General features: G+C 34.3%; 1 protein-coding gene across 2 annotated transcripts; it reads right to left on the bottom strand.

Annotated features, from left to right (window-relative positions):
* Positions 1-1,813: 1,813 nt before the first annotated feature.
* Positions 1,814-18,930, bottom strand: LOC104229485 (probable LRR receptor-like serine/threonine-protein kinase At1g06840). 2 transcript variants are annotated; one of them, XM_009782138.2, is made up of 22 exons: positions 18,750-18,930; positions 18,620-18,658; positions 17,794-17,915; positions 13,937-14,084; positions 13,697-13,768; positions 13,299-13,370; positions 12,532-12,675; positions 12,369-12,437; positions 12,168-12,239; positions 11,976-12,050; positions 11,398-11,466; positions 11,105-11,173; positions 10,794-10,865; positions 10,586-10,672; positions 9,888-9,956; positions 8,513-9,033; positions 7,481-7,648; positions 4,762-5,045; positions 4,586-4,637; positions 3,743-3,987; positions 3,106-3,240; positions 1,814-2,431 (listed from the first exon to the last, which is right to left on the bottom strand). In XM_009782138.2, the coding sequence occupies exons 3-22, from the start codon at positions 17,903-17,905 to the stop codon at positions 2,069-2,071; spliced, it is 2,898 nt and encodes a 965-aa protein (XP_009780440.1). In that variant the 5' UTR covers positions 17,906-17,915; positions 18,620-18,658; positions 18,750-18,930; the 3' UTR covers positions 1,814-2,068. The 2 variants fall into 2 exon arrangements, with proteins under 2 accessions (XP_009780440.1, XP_009780439.1); XM_009782137.2 differs by lacking the exon at positions 18,620-18,658.
* Positions 18,931-19,131: the final 201 nt, after the last annotated feature.

The following is a 19,131-nucleotide window of genomic DNA, read 5'->3' as shown; positions in this document are numbered from 1 at the left end:
GTGCACATATACACTATGCGCTTAAATGTTCTCCCTTCCTTTGTAATCCATTTAAAATATAGATCTGCCCAATTAGTTAAACACCACAACTAAGTTCAAGTGATCTATATATATATGTTGTAAACATAATTGAATTCTTAGGTTGGTTATATTGTGTTGACAGACTTTGAGTATCTAATTAGCCTAAAACCTTAAAGGATAATAGGTAGATGAACCCTAACCTTCATAAACTCCCTTGGAAGCTTTATGCACAAAGAAAATCTAGAATTTTAGTTTGATGGATTCAGGGTGTGTTTAGTATGAAGGAAAATATTTTCCGAAAAATGTCTTTCAATTTTCCCATGTTTGGTTGGCTTAAATGTTTTGAAAAACATTTTCCTTATGAACTCATTTACCTCCAATTGGAGGAAAATGTTTTCCTTATCAAGAGAAGGGAAAATATTTTCCAAAACTCCTTCTCAACCTTCCCAACCCTCACCAACTCACCTCACCCCCCCCTCTCCAAAAAAAGTTTTTTCTTTTTTAAAAAAAATTCAGTTTTTCCGTTACCACCCACCCTACTACCCCACCCCACCACCCTCCCGCAAAAAAAATATTTTTTACCTTTTTTTATTACAATTTCAAATTTCTGTTTTTTCGTTTTTCTGCACCATCTCCTTCCCCCCTCCCGCACAAAAAAAAATTACTTTTTATTCGTAATTTCAAATTCTGTTTTTTCATTTCCTCCCCCCCCCCCCCCCCCCCGAAAAAATTTAAAGGTTCAATATTTTACAAGTTCCAAAGTTATGAGTTCGGAGGTTTATGTGTTTGGAAGTTTACATATTTAGAAATTATAAAGTTTACAGGTTAGAAATTCCGTGGTTTCGAAAGTTTAGCGGTTCGAAAGTTTATGAAAAATATGGGTTCGGAAGATTGTTGGTTTGAAAGTTTATGGCTTCATGTTTATTATATCGAAATTATTCATAAATACTCTTGAGAAGTCATTTTCCTTAATTTGCGTACCAAACACCGGAAAATGAATAAGATTACTACTTGTTTTCCAAGAAAACATTTTCTTGGAAAACATTTTCCGCGGAAAACATTTTCCGTTATATCAAACACACCCTCAATCTTTATGTTTTTACCGTTGAATCCATTGCACAATGAAAATATGGGTTTAGAATATAATATTTATTGAGCTTTTGATGATCTTTTACATATACATCTGCTTTACATATTTAAATTATGGGTTCAATTAAACTCATAGCTCGTGAGCTATATCCAACTTTGCTTACACAACACATGAAATACTCAGATGATACTCATATATAAAGAGAAAAATGATAGTAGATGAGATATTACCTAAATGCATTTTTCATTCTCTTACCATTATTATAAAAAGAATAAAGATGAACAAAGGAATAATTAAAAGGATGTCGAGTAGTTATCTATGCATAGACAAATTAAGTTGTGCTAAACAAAATACTAAGTGAAAGTAAAGCACGCAAAAAAGAAACCACTAAAATAAGATTACTTTGACTCTTATCTTGATAATTATCATATGAAAAATATAGCACGATATTATTTTCATGTCATGTGTAATAAATTAGAGATTAAATCCATTTTATTTCAACGAAACATTATACGAACTTGTTGAATAAAACAATTCAATAACATGAAAATTTAAAAGACAATCTCTTGATGATATTTTCAATATTTGATTTTTACTAACAATATGTTTCTATATTCATTAAACTCTTAGATGAAATAATAAATCACTCCTTTTCTGAATTCTGTGTCTATACTCTATACTACCATGTTAAAAGCGCAGGCGTGCAAAGTAGCCACAGTAACAATCTCAATTAATCCAAATCTTGATCCAAACACTTAGTTGAAGCTATTGATAATCACTTATTACTGTCATAAAAAACCAGAGTGCATGTCTAATGGAACAACAACAGCATAATGATTATATACAGGTCTTTTACTCCTCTCACAATTGATTCAACCTGCTTATATATTTACATACCTCGGACTTAATACTGAACCTCTGATACTTCATAAGAAGGGTAGCAAGTCCTTAGACGCATCAACGAGGCCTGATGGAGGGAATAACACCACTCACAAGCTCAAGCTCAGTTCCTTGAAAATCCATAGTCGTGGTGTTGGTGGTGGTGTGTCTAGAATAAGCCGAAGTTGGTGATGACGATGACATTCCAGATATGGAAACATCTAAATCGGGTGCAGTATTATTGTTGTCGAATGCTGGAAGCATATAATTGATGTTCTCTAACTCTCTCACCACTTCTAGCATTGTAGGCCTGTCCTTTTGTTCGTCCAGTGAACACCTGAGGGCCAAATCCAGGAATTTCTTGACACAATCTGAGGAATACGGACCTATACTCCTGTCAATGACAGAAGCCATCGTCCCTGATTGACATGCTGCATTCACCTGTCATTAGTACAAAAGTAACTTTTCTTACTCATTCATTCCAAAAACAATGACATTTTCACTTTGAGGAGTCAAATTAGCAGTTTCTTTTTTTCCTTTTCTTTCTCCAATTTTTTAAAATATATTTAACAGCTGTAATTTATAGTTCCTTTTGAATCAATGTCTGATTCACATAAAAAATAAGATGTGTTGCTCCTCGTATTCTGAATTCCCCCGTTCTTTTCAGGATGGTGAGTGCTAACGTTGGATTAGCTAGATAATTGAGGACTTCACATATTTATCCGGAGAAACACTTATTCGATAGTATTTGAGATTAGAGGGGTGCATATATGGATGTTGATCATAATTTGTATCACAATGTTTACATCAAAGCATCCAACTTACCTAGAGAGGCTACATAATTTAATGCAAACAAAATTGTAGACGTGCGTGACCAACTCAACTTTTGGAGAGAGCACACTTATATACTTAATTATGTCTTCAACACGCCTCGTCACATGCAGGCCTGGTTCTTTTTCATGGGCCAAACACGTGAGTATTGCTTATCTTCAGATTCCTCAGCAAATATGGAAATATCTAGAAGGGCTATCTAATTCATGTTTTCTTGAAGATTACCATCCTCATGAACAAAGTGAAATGCTAATAAAACTTTAGGGAAAACTAGAATCAAGTACCTCTCGGACGATGTTCCTGCCATGAGATATAGGTCGCATCCCTGTTAAAAGCTCCAGAAACACAATACCAAGGCTGTAAACATCACTTTTCTCGGTCAACTTGTGAGTAAAGAAGTACTCAGGATCAAGGTAGCCCTACATAAGTGCCAAATTTTGGCAACTGTCAGCAATCTTTGGAAAGCAGAGAAAAAATAATTGAAAAGGTAAAAAGAAATTTAAAATACAAGAGGACTATAGTATGTGCATTCATGATTAAACCTCACGGAGTTAAGTTGAGAAAAACAGGGAAGGAAAGAAGGAAAGAGCAACCAAGCAAGTGAGAGAGAGACAGAGAAGAGAGATAGATTTGGACAAGATCCACCCACGCTTCATACTTTTCTCTATATGTATATTATATTCATTATTGTAACTTGGCGATGGAATCGTACTTGATTAGTTAAGCTCAAAATTGTAAAATATCTGAAAATCATAATTTGCTCATTGTAAATCACAGTATAACAGTGACAGATGTTTAATTCTATAATCAGTATGAGGCGTGGTATTCTGATGTTCATTCTCAAGCTGCAGGTCTTATTTCATTGCCATTTTCTAGCTTTTCTATTGCGGGCTTCAACGTATAAGATGAGTAAAGCCTTACTGGAGTTCCTTTCACAACAGTGGATACATGTCCACTCGTTTCAGCATCAGGTAATGGTGCTAGCCTTGAGATTCCAAAATCAGAGACTTTTGCGGTGAACTTAGAGTCCAACAGTATGTTATTTGCCTTGATATCACGATGAATTATTGGTGGATCAGCTTCAGTATGGAGGTAGACAATGCCCCTGGCAGCACCTAACGCAATGTATAGCCTTGTTCCAAGACTCAGAGGTACCCTATATCTAGCTGTAAAAATAAGTAAAATCTTAGTAATAATCTTAATTTGGAGATACCTGTTCTAATATTCATATCGAAACTGGCACATGATTAAAATTCAGAATATAAAGTTTAACACGACAAACCTGCCAATGACCACACAAGTAAAAACAACAAGGAAACTAATAGTGGTGATTGGAATGAGAGAAATCATAGCTTTACTTTCCCCTACGCAAGCACACTGCTAGAGGGATATATCTCCCACCCTCTTTTTTTTTTTGACAATGTAACATGTATATTTGTATTAATTAATCTTCAGCACAAAGGTTGTGCTGGAAGCCAAAAGAAAGAGTTTACAAAAGCCTACAAAGCTCCCTATTACAATCCTTGCACTTCTTACAAGGAATCTAGGACTTGTAAAATCGACTCTAAGTCGTCACTATATTCTGCTTTACACCAAAATCAAAAAAGAAGAATACAATTCTGCTCCCACCCTCTTTCTTAGGTAAGAAATAAAACATCCTTTTGTCCAGACGAAAGGAAAAAAGTGAGAGGAGAATTGATGTGCTTGATTTTAGTAAAAGGAAGTCAAATGACACCATAGGCAAAGGCAGGATAGATGACGTACCCGAGAGAAGATCATGTAGGGAACCATTTGGCATGAACTCATACACTAACATCTGCAGGCACACATAGTCAACTATTACAAAGTCACATGTAATTCGCTTCCCAACAGTCTGTTCTGGGTTCATTTATATGTATGTATATTAATATATATTACTGTTTCAGTTAGGAGAATCTTACTTGTTCACCTCCTTCATTACAGTATCCCACCAAAGAAACCAGATTTCGATGATGCAAACGTGACAATAATTCTATCTCAGTATAGAACTCTTTTTCCCCCTGCAATGAGCCTTGATGTGCACGTTTTATTGCCACTATTGTGCCCTCTGCTAAAATGCCTTTATAGACCTTTCCATACCCTCCTTGTCCAATTTCAGTAGTGCTGCTAAAGCTGCTTGCTGCTGCCTCTAATTCCTTAAAACCGAATGCCTTAACACCTTCTATTCTCATTGGAAATTTTGGGGCTACATAAAGAAATGAAGGAATATCACTATGAGTTCCACGTGGTCTTGTGTAAGTTTGTTTAAGCATGAAAGACATCAATGCCATAGAAGATTCAATTGCTCAGAACTAGATATCCATTGAAAACTTTATCTTGAAAAGTTGACATAAAAAGAATGAAAGAAACAGATTAGGGTAGGGGTAAGGTCTGCGTACACACTACCCTCCCCAAACTCCACTTGTGGGATGGCACTGGGTTTATTATTATTGTTGTTGTTGAGTGTGACATTAATACAAATGAACCTTTTATATGATAGTTGGCTTCAGCTAACTTTGTTCACTTGAAGAATATCAAGTAATCCTGACTAGCAAAGAACATTAATAATAGTCTAATTAATGTACAAATAACAGAAGCATTACAAAAAGGGTATTCCTTAGGTATATATGTCCAGCACACACCTTCTATTTCTTTCTTTTCCACTTTTTGTTTTAGGGGGATGGGGCCTGGGCGGAGAGCTTACTGTAAATATGCACAAACTTTCCATAAACTGCAAATTCTCTGCCCATGTGAAGAAGCATATTGCTTAACTCTTTTCTAAAGAAAATCATCAAGCAGTATCATAGTTAAAATTACAAATGAAGGTACTAAGAAAAATAATTTGCCACATAGGAAAAGATGGTCAATACTGGCAACTCTGTGTTATTCTTGATTATATAGAGAATCTAAACAAGTAGGGTAAGGAAGACAAGATTGTACACTTGCTGGCAAATTTGTGTTCTTCAGAAGCTGGAAATTGTATAAAGCACTCAAAGAATGTGATTTCAAGTCCCTTTTTTGGTGATTCATCAGACCATCCAATAAAATATTGATGATAGGCTAGAAATATGAGTTTTTGGTTATTTTGCACCTATTATTTGCTACAGTTTAATTGTATATGAGCTAAAATGTGGACAACTTATATTCATTACGTATTTTTTGTTGTGTAGGTTGAGATTCCGGACTAAGACGAGTTTTTGGAGTTAAATTGAATAAAAAGAGAACTTTGAAGTCTGAGTAAAATTTCGAGAGTTAAATCGGGATCGAGTTCGGGGGCCGAGGACCGAGTACGAATTGGAAACTGAAAGAAATAAAAAGCAGAAGAGGAGGAACCAAGGAATGAAAAGCGTGCCAAACATTGTGGCAATTCAAACAAACACAACAAGCCACAATTGAGCAAGTTCTGATATTCTCCAAAGTCATGACGTGACGTCATGTCCAACAAGGGGGCTGCCTATATACTTTGTTAGGCAGAAATGAATAGCCCTCTGATTTTGTCCATTGGCACGCCGTGCGGCGCGACGTGCCCGACGGCGTGTCAATGCAATTTTTAGGTCTGTGCAATCCTATTTCGATCCATTAAGGTTATTTCGGTTTAAGACTATTCCTACATGGTATAAACACACGATAAACACGTTTTTAAGGGGATTCGACCTAGGAACGATTGGAAGAGCATTGGAGGTTTCAAGACACAAGATTTCATCATCTTTCCACCAATTCAATACGGGAGTTTGGATTGCAACGCTGGATTGATTTTTTCTTATTTTTTGACTCTATTTGTGATGACTTTTTCCATGATTATGGAATAGTTTAGGATTTGACATGATTTGGTGACTTGATTGTTATCTGCGGATTTGATTCTTGTTTGATTTCTTGAATTTGTTGGAGCTTTAACTCTAGTAGTGATTTTATTCATTATAGTGTTTAATCGGAAGAGGAGCATAATTTTGAATATTGTTGCAACGCATGCCTAATTTATTTTGGTACTTCTTTAAAGTAATCGAAAGAGCTTTGTGATCTATCTTTTCAATTAAGATTGAGAAATATTCGCGAGAAGTTTCTCTCAAACCATTCCTACCAACAGATTCTTGCAAGTTTCACGCACTTCATATTAGCTTATTTGAATGGTTTAAGTTTAATCGAGAGAGGAACCTAAATCAGAATAATATGATAATAACCCGTTGAATTCGTGAGAATCAATAGAACATTAAGAGTGAAATTTAACGGTGCCAATTCCAAGATAACAATCTTGCACTTATCATGTCATGACCCTTATTTTTCACACCGGTAACCAACCAATTCTGCTAATCTCTAGTTCTTCGCGATCAATTGTTATTTGCTTTACTTTTAGTAGTTAATTGTGGTTCATAATCATTCCAATCAAAGTGTTAATCCTCTTGGATAGCAATTAACTAGAAATTATTCGAACATTATTTAAATTTAATCCCTGTGGAGACAATAATTTTACTATACTATCTTTGACTAGCAAACATAAATTTTCTTGTGTATTTTGCGCTCGTCAAATATAAACCTATTGACTACTTAACCAACAAGTTCTCGAATGGGGTGAGTGAAAGAGATGGAGAAGAAACTCTCCATAGCTGAGCAAAAGTCAAATAAGATAACTGAAGATTAACTCACATGGTTGATCTTTTGAGACATGGAACCTCCGACGCATTTTAAGCAACACAAATGCTATGGCCGCAAGTATCACAGCTGCAGCACATAGGGACCCTAAGATAATTCCAACCAAGGTGGCTCTGCTGATTCTGCTTCCCCCTTCCCCTACCCCCACCGGGGGGAAAAGGACTGCAAGAAGAAAAGCATTCGTAATTTAACCGTGAGAAAGCAGGAAGTAAGACAAGAAGAGAGCAAGTTATTCTCTCTTATACGATAGCATATTTTGAAATTACCATATGGTTTAACTAAGATTTTATTTAATTAAGCACTTATAGTAATGTCGCCAATTCAGTCTTGGTTGACCCTACTGAATATCTAAGAGATCACTAGCATCTCTGTCAGTTTAGCATTTTTTATGAGGATGTTGAGAGTCAAAGCATACACGGTGCCTAAAGAATTTCATTGGTTTCATACTTGCATACATCTATGACAACAAGAAGAAACTATGCTCTATATCACAAGATAAACGATATAAATAAACATTTTCAAAAACGAAAAAGAGCACAACGGAAAGATAATTTTTATCTGAGCATGACTAGGAAAAGAAAAAAGAATTTAATAATAATCATAATAATTATACTCAAGAATCAGCAAGAATAAAATAAAAATTAGTCGTGCAGGCGCACAAGAGTTCTAGAATTCCAGTCTAGTTGAAATATATCTGAGAAGGCATTAAACACAAAATAAGAACTGAAGAAACAAGTTGTAAGATAATCAAAGGCATTTCTCTAAGCTTGCATGCTAATCTCAAACTTGGGTTCTTGTGCCTCCCTAGAGAAATTTGAACTAAAATTTGTATTTATCATACTCCATTCGTGACCTCAGTTGTAAAAAAAACGAGATTCAAATTGGTTTTACTTTAAAATCCTCAGGAAATCATTACATAACTACAACTACAACTAAACACGTCCACATTTTAATGAATTTGATCTGTCAGTAACATTACAGATTATATCCTACTTATGCAAAAACACAACGGGTTTGGAAACATACCAGAATTATACCCCATGGCAGTGAAATTGAGCAGGTCATATGGGCCAAAGATATCAGTTCCAGTAAGATTAAACAAAGCAAATTTGTTTGCAATCCGTACTATCTCGCTGTTATTAAATTTGCCAAAATCATTTATTCCAGAATCATTTGTACGTAGAGGGTAGAATTTCAGAAACATCCCAAGCCTAGGACCGATTTCCCATGCAACCGAATGAATGAATAATTGATAATAATCCAAGTTAACGCTTTTTGTTATCCACTGTTCAAATTCACTACGATGTGGCGGAAAGTCTGAAATGCTGGGGCTTCTTAAACGTAAACCAACCCCAAAAGGTGCTGCACAAATGCAGTCATCCGTTAATGCTGGGACATGTTCGAAATCCTTGTTGCAAGGCTGCTGTGCGGAACAACTTGGAATAGAGTTGTTCAAGCTTCCATACTCTTCATCTTCATGTTTTGATTTACAAAATCGTATAATCTGATGCTCATTTGCATTTCCACAAACAGGATTTCCATAAAGCCTGAAAGTTATTCCATTAAAGCATCATCATTTATGGAATACTTAAGTCAGAACTCAGAAATATCAAGGAACTTCACTCTAACGTGTAATTCCACACTGGATTCAGAGTATGTTTCAGATGAATGTTAAAAGTATAAGATGAACAATATGAACATTTCATTACCCAATAAAATCAAAATTGGGTTTTGGTCCAGAAAGAATTTTGCACATCCGTTAAATATAATAAAGTGAAGTTTTCCTAATGAGGACTGCTGTAACGATTACCGGACAGCCCTTGACTGTCATTACTCGTTTCTAACTTCAAGGTTTACAGAAACTTTACAGCTAGTGTAATGTTAATGTCTATAACTTAGCTAATTAACACAAATGTTGTCATGGGAAGTTCTATAACAAGTCTGCCTGAGACTTCTTCATGTTAGTTATTCTGTTTAATCGCAGAAAATAGAAACTAAGGACTCCACAGAATTATTGCAGATATTAAAGCTTATAAAAAAAACAGGACCATGAACGATGTTCCTGGTACATAGTAGGTGTAATACAAGCACATGTATATGAGTTGTATAGTAGGTGTAATACAAGTTGTGTAGCACATGTATACACATGTACTACATCATAGCTAGCACATGTATATGAGTTGTATAGTAGGTGTAATTAGGTGTATGGCAACTAATAGATTAGGTGAATTAGTATTATAAATAGGCCTTGTAATCTTCTCTTCTAGATATGAAATATAGAACTTCTTTGGTTTCTAACAAACGATAAATAGCAGATTCGCCACATACAATTATAAAAGCCGAGAACTGAAAGTAAGTACAATAATATATATGTACAAGATTATCGGAAATAAGGTCTTACATAATATCGACATTTGGAGGAGGATCAAGAATGCCTGAAATATCTGAGAGTAAATTACGTTGAAGGTTCCTGCACAAAGGAGATCAACTGGATAAGCCTGGCAATCTGATAAATTAACATTTGAGGGGCCCTTTCTAGTCAGACATGGCATGGTTTAGTAAGAGGACAGAATACACACTTTAGTACCTACCTCTAACAAAACAAAAAGCAGACAGATTATTCCTTGTTGTATTTTAAGTTTTTAACTGTATAGAAATAGAAACTGTTGTTGCCAATGGACCTTGAATGTACTTTATTTTTCAGGATACATTCTTTGTCTATCCAAAATTACATGTGAACTGAAAGCTACCAAACTGAAATTGGCACATAAACTTGACTTGATTAACTACAAAAAGCTTTTATCTTGGCTCCCAAGGCCTTGATCTGGTAGTAAGAGCACAACTTGTGACATATGGGTTAGGCGCAAGTCACGGCTTCGAACCCTACTGCAAACAAAAAACTGGAATTTAAATGAATAAGGGTAAAGGACCATTACACACCATGTTTCAAACCTCATGGGCTATTGGGGATTTCAAAAAAGCTTTTATTTTCTCTCTTATGGTTACTAACTTAAACAGCCAATAGATTGTGGAAAGTAGAGAAGATAAGCATGAAAATAAAGTACTGATAAGGGTAATATGTACGAATGAGACTCTTACAATCTAAGTTTTGCGTCTGGGGAAAATGTCATATTCTCCCAAATGGTAGTTGGCACAAAACCACTTAACCTATTATTGTTGAGTGACCTACAAGAAAAATAATTTTAACGGAAGGAAATGTCAATACTGCATTTAATAGAGTATCGAAATGAAATTTAAAACATCCTGAGAAACAAGAAGCAAAGATTGAGCAAATGAAGCTCCTTACAGTTTCTGCAGACTTGGAAGGGCAGAAAAGTTCGAAGGGATAGAACCATTGAGCATGTTTCCAGACAGAATGCTGCAATCACCACCAAAGCACTTAGTCCACTATTGAGAGTCTGATACCAAGAGTAAGTTACTCAAACATGAAAAAGAAAAGGGTGTGTGTTAAGAACTAATGTACATTCAACCGCCTACTGGTAGATGTCGATAGGGAGTGGGGGAGGGGGAGGTGAGAAGGGGAAGGGAGTGAGATAAAAAGATGAGTGAATAAACCAGGAAAGATTTGAGCAGTTTCAAACTTTACCAGAAACTTACATGGTTGTGATATTATCAGACAGCTTATTGGAAGGTATATTTCCCGTGAGTTGGTTTCTGCTAAGGTCTCTGTGACATGAAAAATTTATATCAGATGAATAGTCACTGGTTGTAAATTTAACTCTCTGAATATCAGCGCAAATTAATTGAGTGGCAGATGAGTTCAACTTCATCTAGTATAGAAGAATTATTAAGAAAAATTTCGCCGATATCAACACTATCAAGAGGTTAGCAAAACAGAAACATTTTAACTGGACAGCAAAATTTCTCGATGAAGTATGCTTACAACTTACAAGTAAAGAAGGTCTGGTATTGTGCTCAGATCAGGAACTGTTCCTTGCAAGTTGCAGTTCCTAAGACTCCTGCAGGTTCGATGAAATATTATACTATGTAATTTTCATTAAGGAAAGGTTAATAAAATCATAGTATCATTACATCGTAAGCTTCATAGTATAGTATAAAGTTCCTCCAACAATCTTTATCACTTTCTTTAAATTGTTACTCCATGTTATGTAAAAAGCCACTCTTTAAGAATGAAAACATTATTGTAATTTTCTCGTTTCGTGTGAGGAGGGGAGATAGAGACCTTTATTGAAAATTAATTGATAATCATGGGAAGAAAAAGTTATATTAATCCTCTTTTATAATGCTACCGCCTGTCAAAGGTTACATCAACGGGGATAATATTTATTTCAGAATATTCCACTTGGGGACTTATTTTCTGATCAAAATTTGGGATAAATAATCTTTAAGTGATGACAAACATCCTTTAGAACTATATATTCTTGCTTTGTGCAAACAGGCATCTATAAACAGCAGAACGAGAAGGGGGATATAAACCAATAAACGTAAGAGATGAATAGTAACATACAGCTTCAAGAGTTTGGACATATTGCTGTAAGAAGCTGGAATCACAGAGCCTTCAAAGTTATTGTTGTCAAGTTGACTGCAAAAGTTGTTATTGTGGGGGAAAAGGGGTGTTGCGTTTGCTTATTAATGCTGAAATGACATTAAATTATCGAGAAAAAACAGCAAAAGCTTAGAGTTAAAAGACAGGTAATACAGAATCTTTAAGCTCGGCATCTGTGCAAGCTCTGGCGGAAGGTAACCTGATAAGTTGTTGTTGTCCAGAAGACTGAAATAATGCACATTCAAGTAAATCCAAACATGAAAATTGCAGAGAAAAAATTTCTAGCTCCTATGGCATTGTAACTCTGCTTGCCAATTTAGTCAAACTAGGTGTTGTAGGTTAAGTGATTCTTACAAGTGTTGAAGCGGTAAAGCAGAAAGCTCCGGAGGAATTTGACCGCTTATTGAATTGTTATTCATATGGCTGCATTCACAACAAGAATGATTAATACAGAAACTAAACATATCCATACCACCACAACGAGCAGAGAATCTTTGGGTTCTAGTGGAGAACTCACAAATGCACAACTTTTGGCAATTTCGCGAACGATTTTGGTATTGGTCCCGATATAGTATTTAAGTCCAACTGAAATTTAGTTAAGTTAGGAAGATAACCAAGCTCTTCTGGTAAAGGACCTGATATTTGATTTCCACTCAAAAGCCTGCAAGGACAGAAGAAGTGCACAATCGATATATGTTGAATACATGCAAGTTGTTTATTAGATATCTTCAGCTATAACATCTGTAAGCAAAAGCACTGATTGTAAACAGTAAGGCATATGCATATTCTGGCTTCAACTGAAGCAAGGATTCGAAAATATTGATTGAAGTTTATATGGAGAAGTGAAATTCCAGTAAATGTTTATGTAACTTCTAATGATAAAGATAAGACTTCATTTCTCAATAAAGATAATTCAAAAATTAGTTTTCTCTAACAAACTAACTTTTTAACCATTATTTTAATATTTCTTCAATTAGGAAACACAATACACGAATCAAATTAACACTTTAACTTTGTGTCCATTCATACACCGTTACACTTTATGGTTTCTGTATTTTTTTTAAATCCCGATCATTAGAAGCAATCTTCACTAGCACAACGACCTCGTCATAGCAACCTTCACTATGATAGAAAATGACAATGAGTACACGAAGGCCATAGTTTTGTCCAAACTATTGATGTTTTTCAAATGATCATATCAAACAAAAAGGGGTTCTCTTCACAATGATTAGAATGAAATGGAGGGAGTAATGTTTTTCCTAATTAAGCAGTGAAGAGACATACAGTAGCCTCAGAGCAGTAATGTTGCCTATCTCCTTCGGTATGCTGCCGCTAATGCTATTCCACATGAAATTCCTATGAAAAATTAGAAAGCAAAGGAATCATCATCACCAAAATTAAAGCTGAAAAAGAAAAGGTAGCCCGGTGCATAAAGCACCCCGCATTCACACAGGGTCCGAGAAGGGCCGCACCCGGGGTGTGATGTAAACAATCTACCCTAACGCAAATACTAGTGGCTGCTTCCACGGCTCGAACCCGTGACCTATAGGTCACACGGAGACAACTTTATCGTTGCTCCAAAGTTCCCCTTCAAAATTAAAGCTGAAATAAATGTACTAAGTACTGCACTTAACAAGTGCTAATTAATATCAAATGGAAGTAATATAATTGTAGGGACTCACAATATTTCCATTTGTGTTAGCTGGCCAAGCTCAGGAGCTAGTGTACCAGATAAGGATATATTCATCAGACGCCTGCATTTCCGCATGAAACAGAAAAGGAAAAGCTTTCAAACACAATGAATTATGAGATGTTTAATTTGGTTGACACAAATTTTGAGTAAGGTTATTCACACAATACTATTACTACAGAAAAATACATAAAACAACATAGAGAGGGAGAGAGGAGATCGAGGTGCATACAATTCGTTGACGTGCTGATAACCGTCAGTTTTGTTTGGAACACAGTGCACAAAAGACCACGAAATGCATGGGTCTTTCTCCTTTTCCCAATTCCTCAGATAACCCACCGGATCTTCTAGTCTCCGGCGAATCGCCTCTAACGCCGTCACTGCAAATTCCGGCAATGTCACACCAGTAACTCATTGCTACTACACTGTTACTTTTCATCAATTAAGTACACAATTACTTTCCTCATTTCATTTTAATGTATGAAATTATTGTCTAATTAATTCTGAAAAAAAAGATACGCATATTTTATATTTCAATTCAATTTTTCCAATTGTGCACTATTTTTTACATGTAAAACTTAGGTTTTTTTTTTTTTTTTTTTGCTCCAACGCCATTTTAGTGTGCGAATAGTATCACACCATCAACACCAAATTTGATTTATTATTATTTTATTCATCTTTTTATTTTTTTAGACTTTTAATTTATCATATATTGTGTGTATAATTAATTTTTATATTAAGATATTTATAATTTTAATTTTATATCCAATTTATTTTGATATATTAATATCTGTATATATTATATTTATATAAAATTATAAGTTAATTTTATTATTATTATAATTGTATAAAAAAAATATAACCATTATTTAAAATTGAAAAATGCAAATGTAAGATATCTAATGTTGCTAAAATTGAAAAGTAAAAACTAAAATTTAAAAAAGAAAATTAACAATACATAAAATAAAAATACATTAAAATTAAAAGTACATCAAAGGAGGATACATTAAAATTGAAATTACATTAAAAACATAAAACATAAGTTTAGTAATCCGGTATGTCATTTCAAGGTGCACCAAAATTACTAAAAAACTGAGAGAATGGGGTGGAAGATTGTTGTGCTTGTGGTTGTTGAAATTGTTGACTTCTTTTATCGATTATTCGTTTTTGTTCTTGTCGCAAATATTCACGAAGATTTGGATCGTCAATGGAATTCAACTTCGTCAATAAAATTTTATGTGGTACTTAAATTAAATTTGACTATGATGTAATATTTATTTAATTATCTTTTATCAATAATTTCACTTTGAGTTGATTTATCCTTTAAAATAATTTTGTAATAAATAATTATATAAGTGGTGAATGTGAATTATATGTGATGAATATGGAAAAAGGAAAAAAGATAGAATTTGTTTGAAGGAAATAAAAAATAAAATTTAAATTGAAGATAATAATATAATATAGAAGAGAGAGAAGAATATAAAAAGAAATATTCTTTTTTGGTGTAAAAAATGGTGTAATGGTTGGAGTAAATTTGGTGTTACACCATTTTGGTGTGAAATTTGGTGTTAGGGCTGAAGATGGTCTAATTTATCTTTGATGAGAAGATTTTATAGCTAAACAAATTATTAACAGCTTGTTTGGATGGTTGTAACTTGATGTATTGTATCGTTACTTTAAATACAATGTTGTTTTGATTGTTACGTAATGACAAAATGTGCCAAATTATGGAATGACCAATTTGGTGTGGTCACGTCGTTACCTTATGTTTTTCTCTCATCTTGTCGTTTTTTATTATTAAATAATCCTATTTAATTCTTTACCATATCTTTTTATATAATATTATTACCTCGTACCTTACTTTTCCTTTACAATATTGCATATTCATTTTTTATATTGTTGATGAATGACATTATAAAATAACGGTAAACAGTATAATCTATCCAAACACTGTATACATTAAAACGATACAGTACTATATGATACATTATGAAACGATATATTACAACCATTTTGTAAGATCACAATGTGTTTAGTAAATACAAGGTTTAATATTCTTCTTTTTTAAATATTATCTCGAATCAGATTGGTCATTAAATTGGAACGGATGGAGCATCATTCAAAGGTGCAACTTAATTCTTCTAAGTTTTTCTTCGGCATGTTATTTTTTCTTATACCTATATTGCTAGTGGAGCAATAGTTATAGTCAAAAACTCAAAATTCCTCGAAGAAATTAAAGAAAATTAACACAAAGACTTGTCATTGTCGAACCCAAGAGAAAGTCTCTTTAGAGACATATATACATCTGATCAAATAATTCTGTAATGTAGAATAAAAGTCTTTGATTGTGTGTGATTTAAGGTAAATGCGTGGGAATTTTAAGTTGTGTTCTTTTTGAAACAGACAAAAACTTTTTTTCAAAAATATATTTCAGAAACAATCAACAACAACATATTTATCCCACAAGTGGGGTCTGGATTAAGTACTGTTTACGTAGACCTTGTGAAAGTTGACAGACCGTTTCTGATAAACTCTCGGCTCAAAAAAAGCATGATCAAATCAGACGACAAAAAAAGACGGTGGTGGAGACGCTTTAAAAAGAGAAGCAGTAACCACAATCAGCAAATTTAACCTATTAATTTCATCCATACGGAAGTTTTAAACTCTCTTTTACTCATAATTTTATTTGGAGCCAAAATCTTTTCTTTTAGTCCATCAACTTTTTCATTCATAAAAATTTAAAAAGTGCATTAGTACCTCAACATGTTAAGTAAGTTATAAAATTAATTTCACCCATACGAAAGCATAGAAAATTATTTTGGAATTTTTTTTTAAAAATAGGTAGATTTACAACTAGTAATTGAAAAATAACCACAATTTCAAAAGTAATCGAAATTTAGTCACGTTTTCATGTAAAGATAAATTCTGAACAAAAACACCCTTAAAAATTCGGAAATATTCCAACATAATATGCTGAAGTTCGAATTTTTTACATATGAGCTTCCAGCATAATGTGCTGGAGTTCCAATATAATATGCTGGGGAAGTTTATATGCAGGAGCTCCATAATCCAGCATATTATGCTGGTACTTTCTGTGTGCTGGAGTTCCAACATAATATACTGGAAGTTTATACCCAAAAGCTCCATAATCTCGCATATTATGCTGGAACTTTCTATGTTTCAGTAAAACAATGGCTATTTTCAATGATTTTGCAAACGTTGGCTATTTTTTGATTACCAGTTCGAAAACTGGCTAGCCCGTACTATTTTCACAATTATTTTAGGATTTTAACAATATCTTTTATTGTAAAAATAACACGGTATAGCCAGTTTTCGGACTGGTCATTCAAAAATAGCCAGCGTTTACGAAGTCAATGAAAAATAGCCACTATTTTGCTGAACAAAGACCGGTTCAGCATAATATACTGGAGTTCGGTGCACCTGTGTATGAACTTCAGCATATTATGCTGGACCGGTATACTTTGCTGACTCCAGTATAATATACTGGAGACTGGAGCACCGGTGCTCCAAACTACAGTATATTATACTGGACAATTATACTTGTTAGAACTCCAGTATATTATGCTGGAATTCTAGTGTACATATGCTTATGCTGGAGTTCCAGCATACTTATCTTGGAACTCCAATATAATATACTGGCGTATTTTTCGGATTTTGAACAGTATTTTCGCTCAGATTTATCTTTACATAAAAAGTGGCTAAATTTCGATTACTTTTGAAACTGGACTATTTTTGAACGACCCGACATCATTCAACCAAGTTTCACACCCAAACACAGTCATTATTTTCCCTTTAACCAAAAACAACTTTCGAAAACAAATTAGACCTTATTGTTTTGTTTGTCTGAGTGTTGCCTGCTTGCAAATCACAAGAGACTATCAAACAGCGGAAAGGAAATAGTGTAACTTGCGGAAGAAAATGATATAAAGGATAGTCTGGTGCACGAAATATTTCTGATACAAGTAGATTTCATCACCCGAATCAATAACCAATAGATCACACGACAACAACTTTATCGTTGCTCGGCTCCCTTCAAAGAAGAAAATGATATGGAGGTAAAAAGGTTACCTTCATTTGGATCAGTGATCATTGGTTGTCCATAAGCAGACCAACATGTTGAGAGAGTCATAAGCAGTAATACCATCTCATTGTGTCCTACTACCTTTTCTCTTCTGCCCATCTCCAAGTATCTTTAAACAAAAAAAGTTATTCTTTTAGTTCTTTGAAGAAGGTAATTTTTAATTTCTTAACTACTTCACAAAAGAAACTGATCAAGGAAAATCCATCACGAAGAGCACAAGTAAAATACTACTAGAAAATAGCTTTTTTCCAACTACCAAAATAGTCGGAAAAGTATCTATTCCCACTACTTTTCGTCAGAAAAATATCTATTCCGACCACTTTTCGAATGTTTTTGAGTAGTCGGAAAATAGTACATCGGAAAAACTTTTCCAACTACTGTAGTCAGAAAATTTATTTTGCCAAAGATCCGAAAAGGTAGGTATTTTTTCCGACTGAAGTAGCCGGAACATTAATAAAACCTCACAGATACAAATTTACAAACAACAACAACAACAAAAAATCCAGGGAATTCCCACAAGTGGGGTCTGGAAAGGGCAGTGTGTACGCAGATCTTTCCCCTGCCCCTGGAAGGGCAGAGAGGTTGTTTTCGATAGACCATCGGCTAAAAAAAATGAAAAGAAGTTGTAGTTGGATACAAATTTACCCTGGCAAGGCAGAGAGGTTGTTTTCGATAGACAATCGGCTAAAGAAAAAAATAACAAGAACTTGTAGTTGGATACAAATTTACCCTGGCAGGGCAGATATGTTGTTTCCGATAGACACTCGGCTAAAGAAAAAAATGAAAAGAAGTTGTAGTTGGATACAAATTTACCCTTGTAGGACAGAGATGTTGTTTCCGATAGACACTCGGCTAAAGAAAAAAATGAAAAGAAGTCATGGCCGGATACAAATTTACAAAAAAAAAAATTCAATTTCCAAATATAAATAATTAGACCTCTTACCAGAAACCTCAATGAGACTCAAAGGCTCGACCGATATCTGGAAATGCTACATAAATGGTAGGAAAGTGGTATCATTTTAAACATGTAGATATGTGAGGATAGCTGAGAGTTGACACTGGCAATCTTGAACTTGTCAAGTTTTCCTCTTTTTATATTCACCAGAAAACGAAAATCAGCTAGTAGTTGGCAATGGCATTGTCAATATGAGTTGACAAAAAAGAAATTGGACATAGTGATATTTAGTAATGGCAATTTGATACAGAAAAATTCCAGTTATTTTGGTGTGGGAATAAACAATGACTTATATGAACTAGGCAAGGGGACTTGGTCTTCTCTACTGACTAATTAAGTACTATAACATTGGACAAAAGTTCTCTGGGTA

This window comes from Nicotiana sylvestris, chromosome 12, assembly GCF_000393655.2.
Source record: "Nicotiana sylvestris chromosome 12, ASM39365v2, whole genome shotgun sequence".
NCBI classification, from domain to species: Eukaryota; Viridiplantae; Streptophyta; class Magnoliopsida; order Solanales; family Solanaceae; genus Nicotiana; species Nicotiana sylvestris.
Note: the sequence above shows the minus strand (reverse complement) of the source record. Positions and strands in the feature narration are given on the sequence as shown.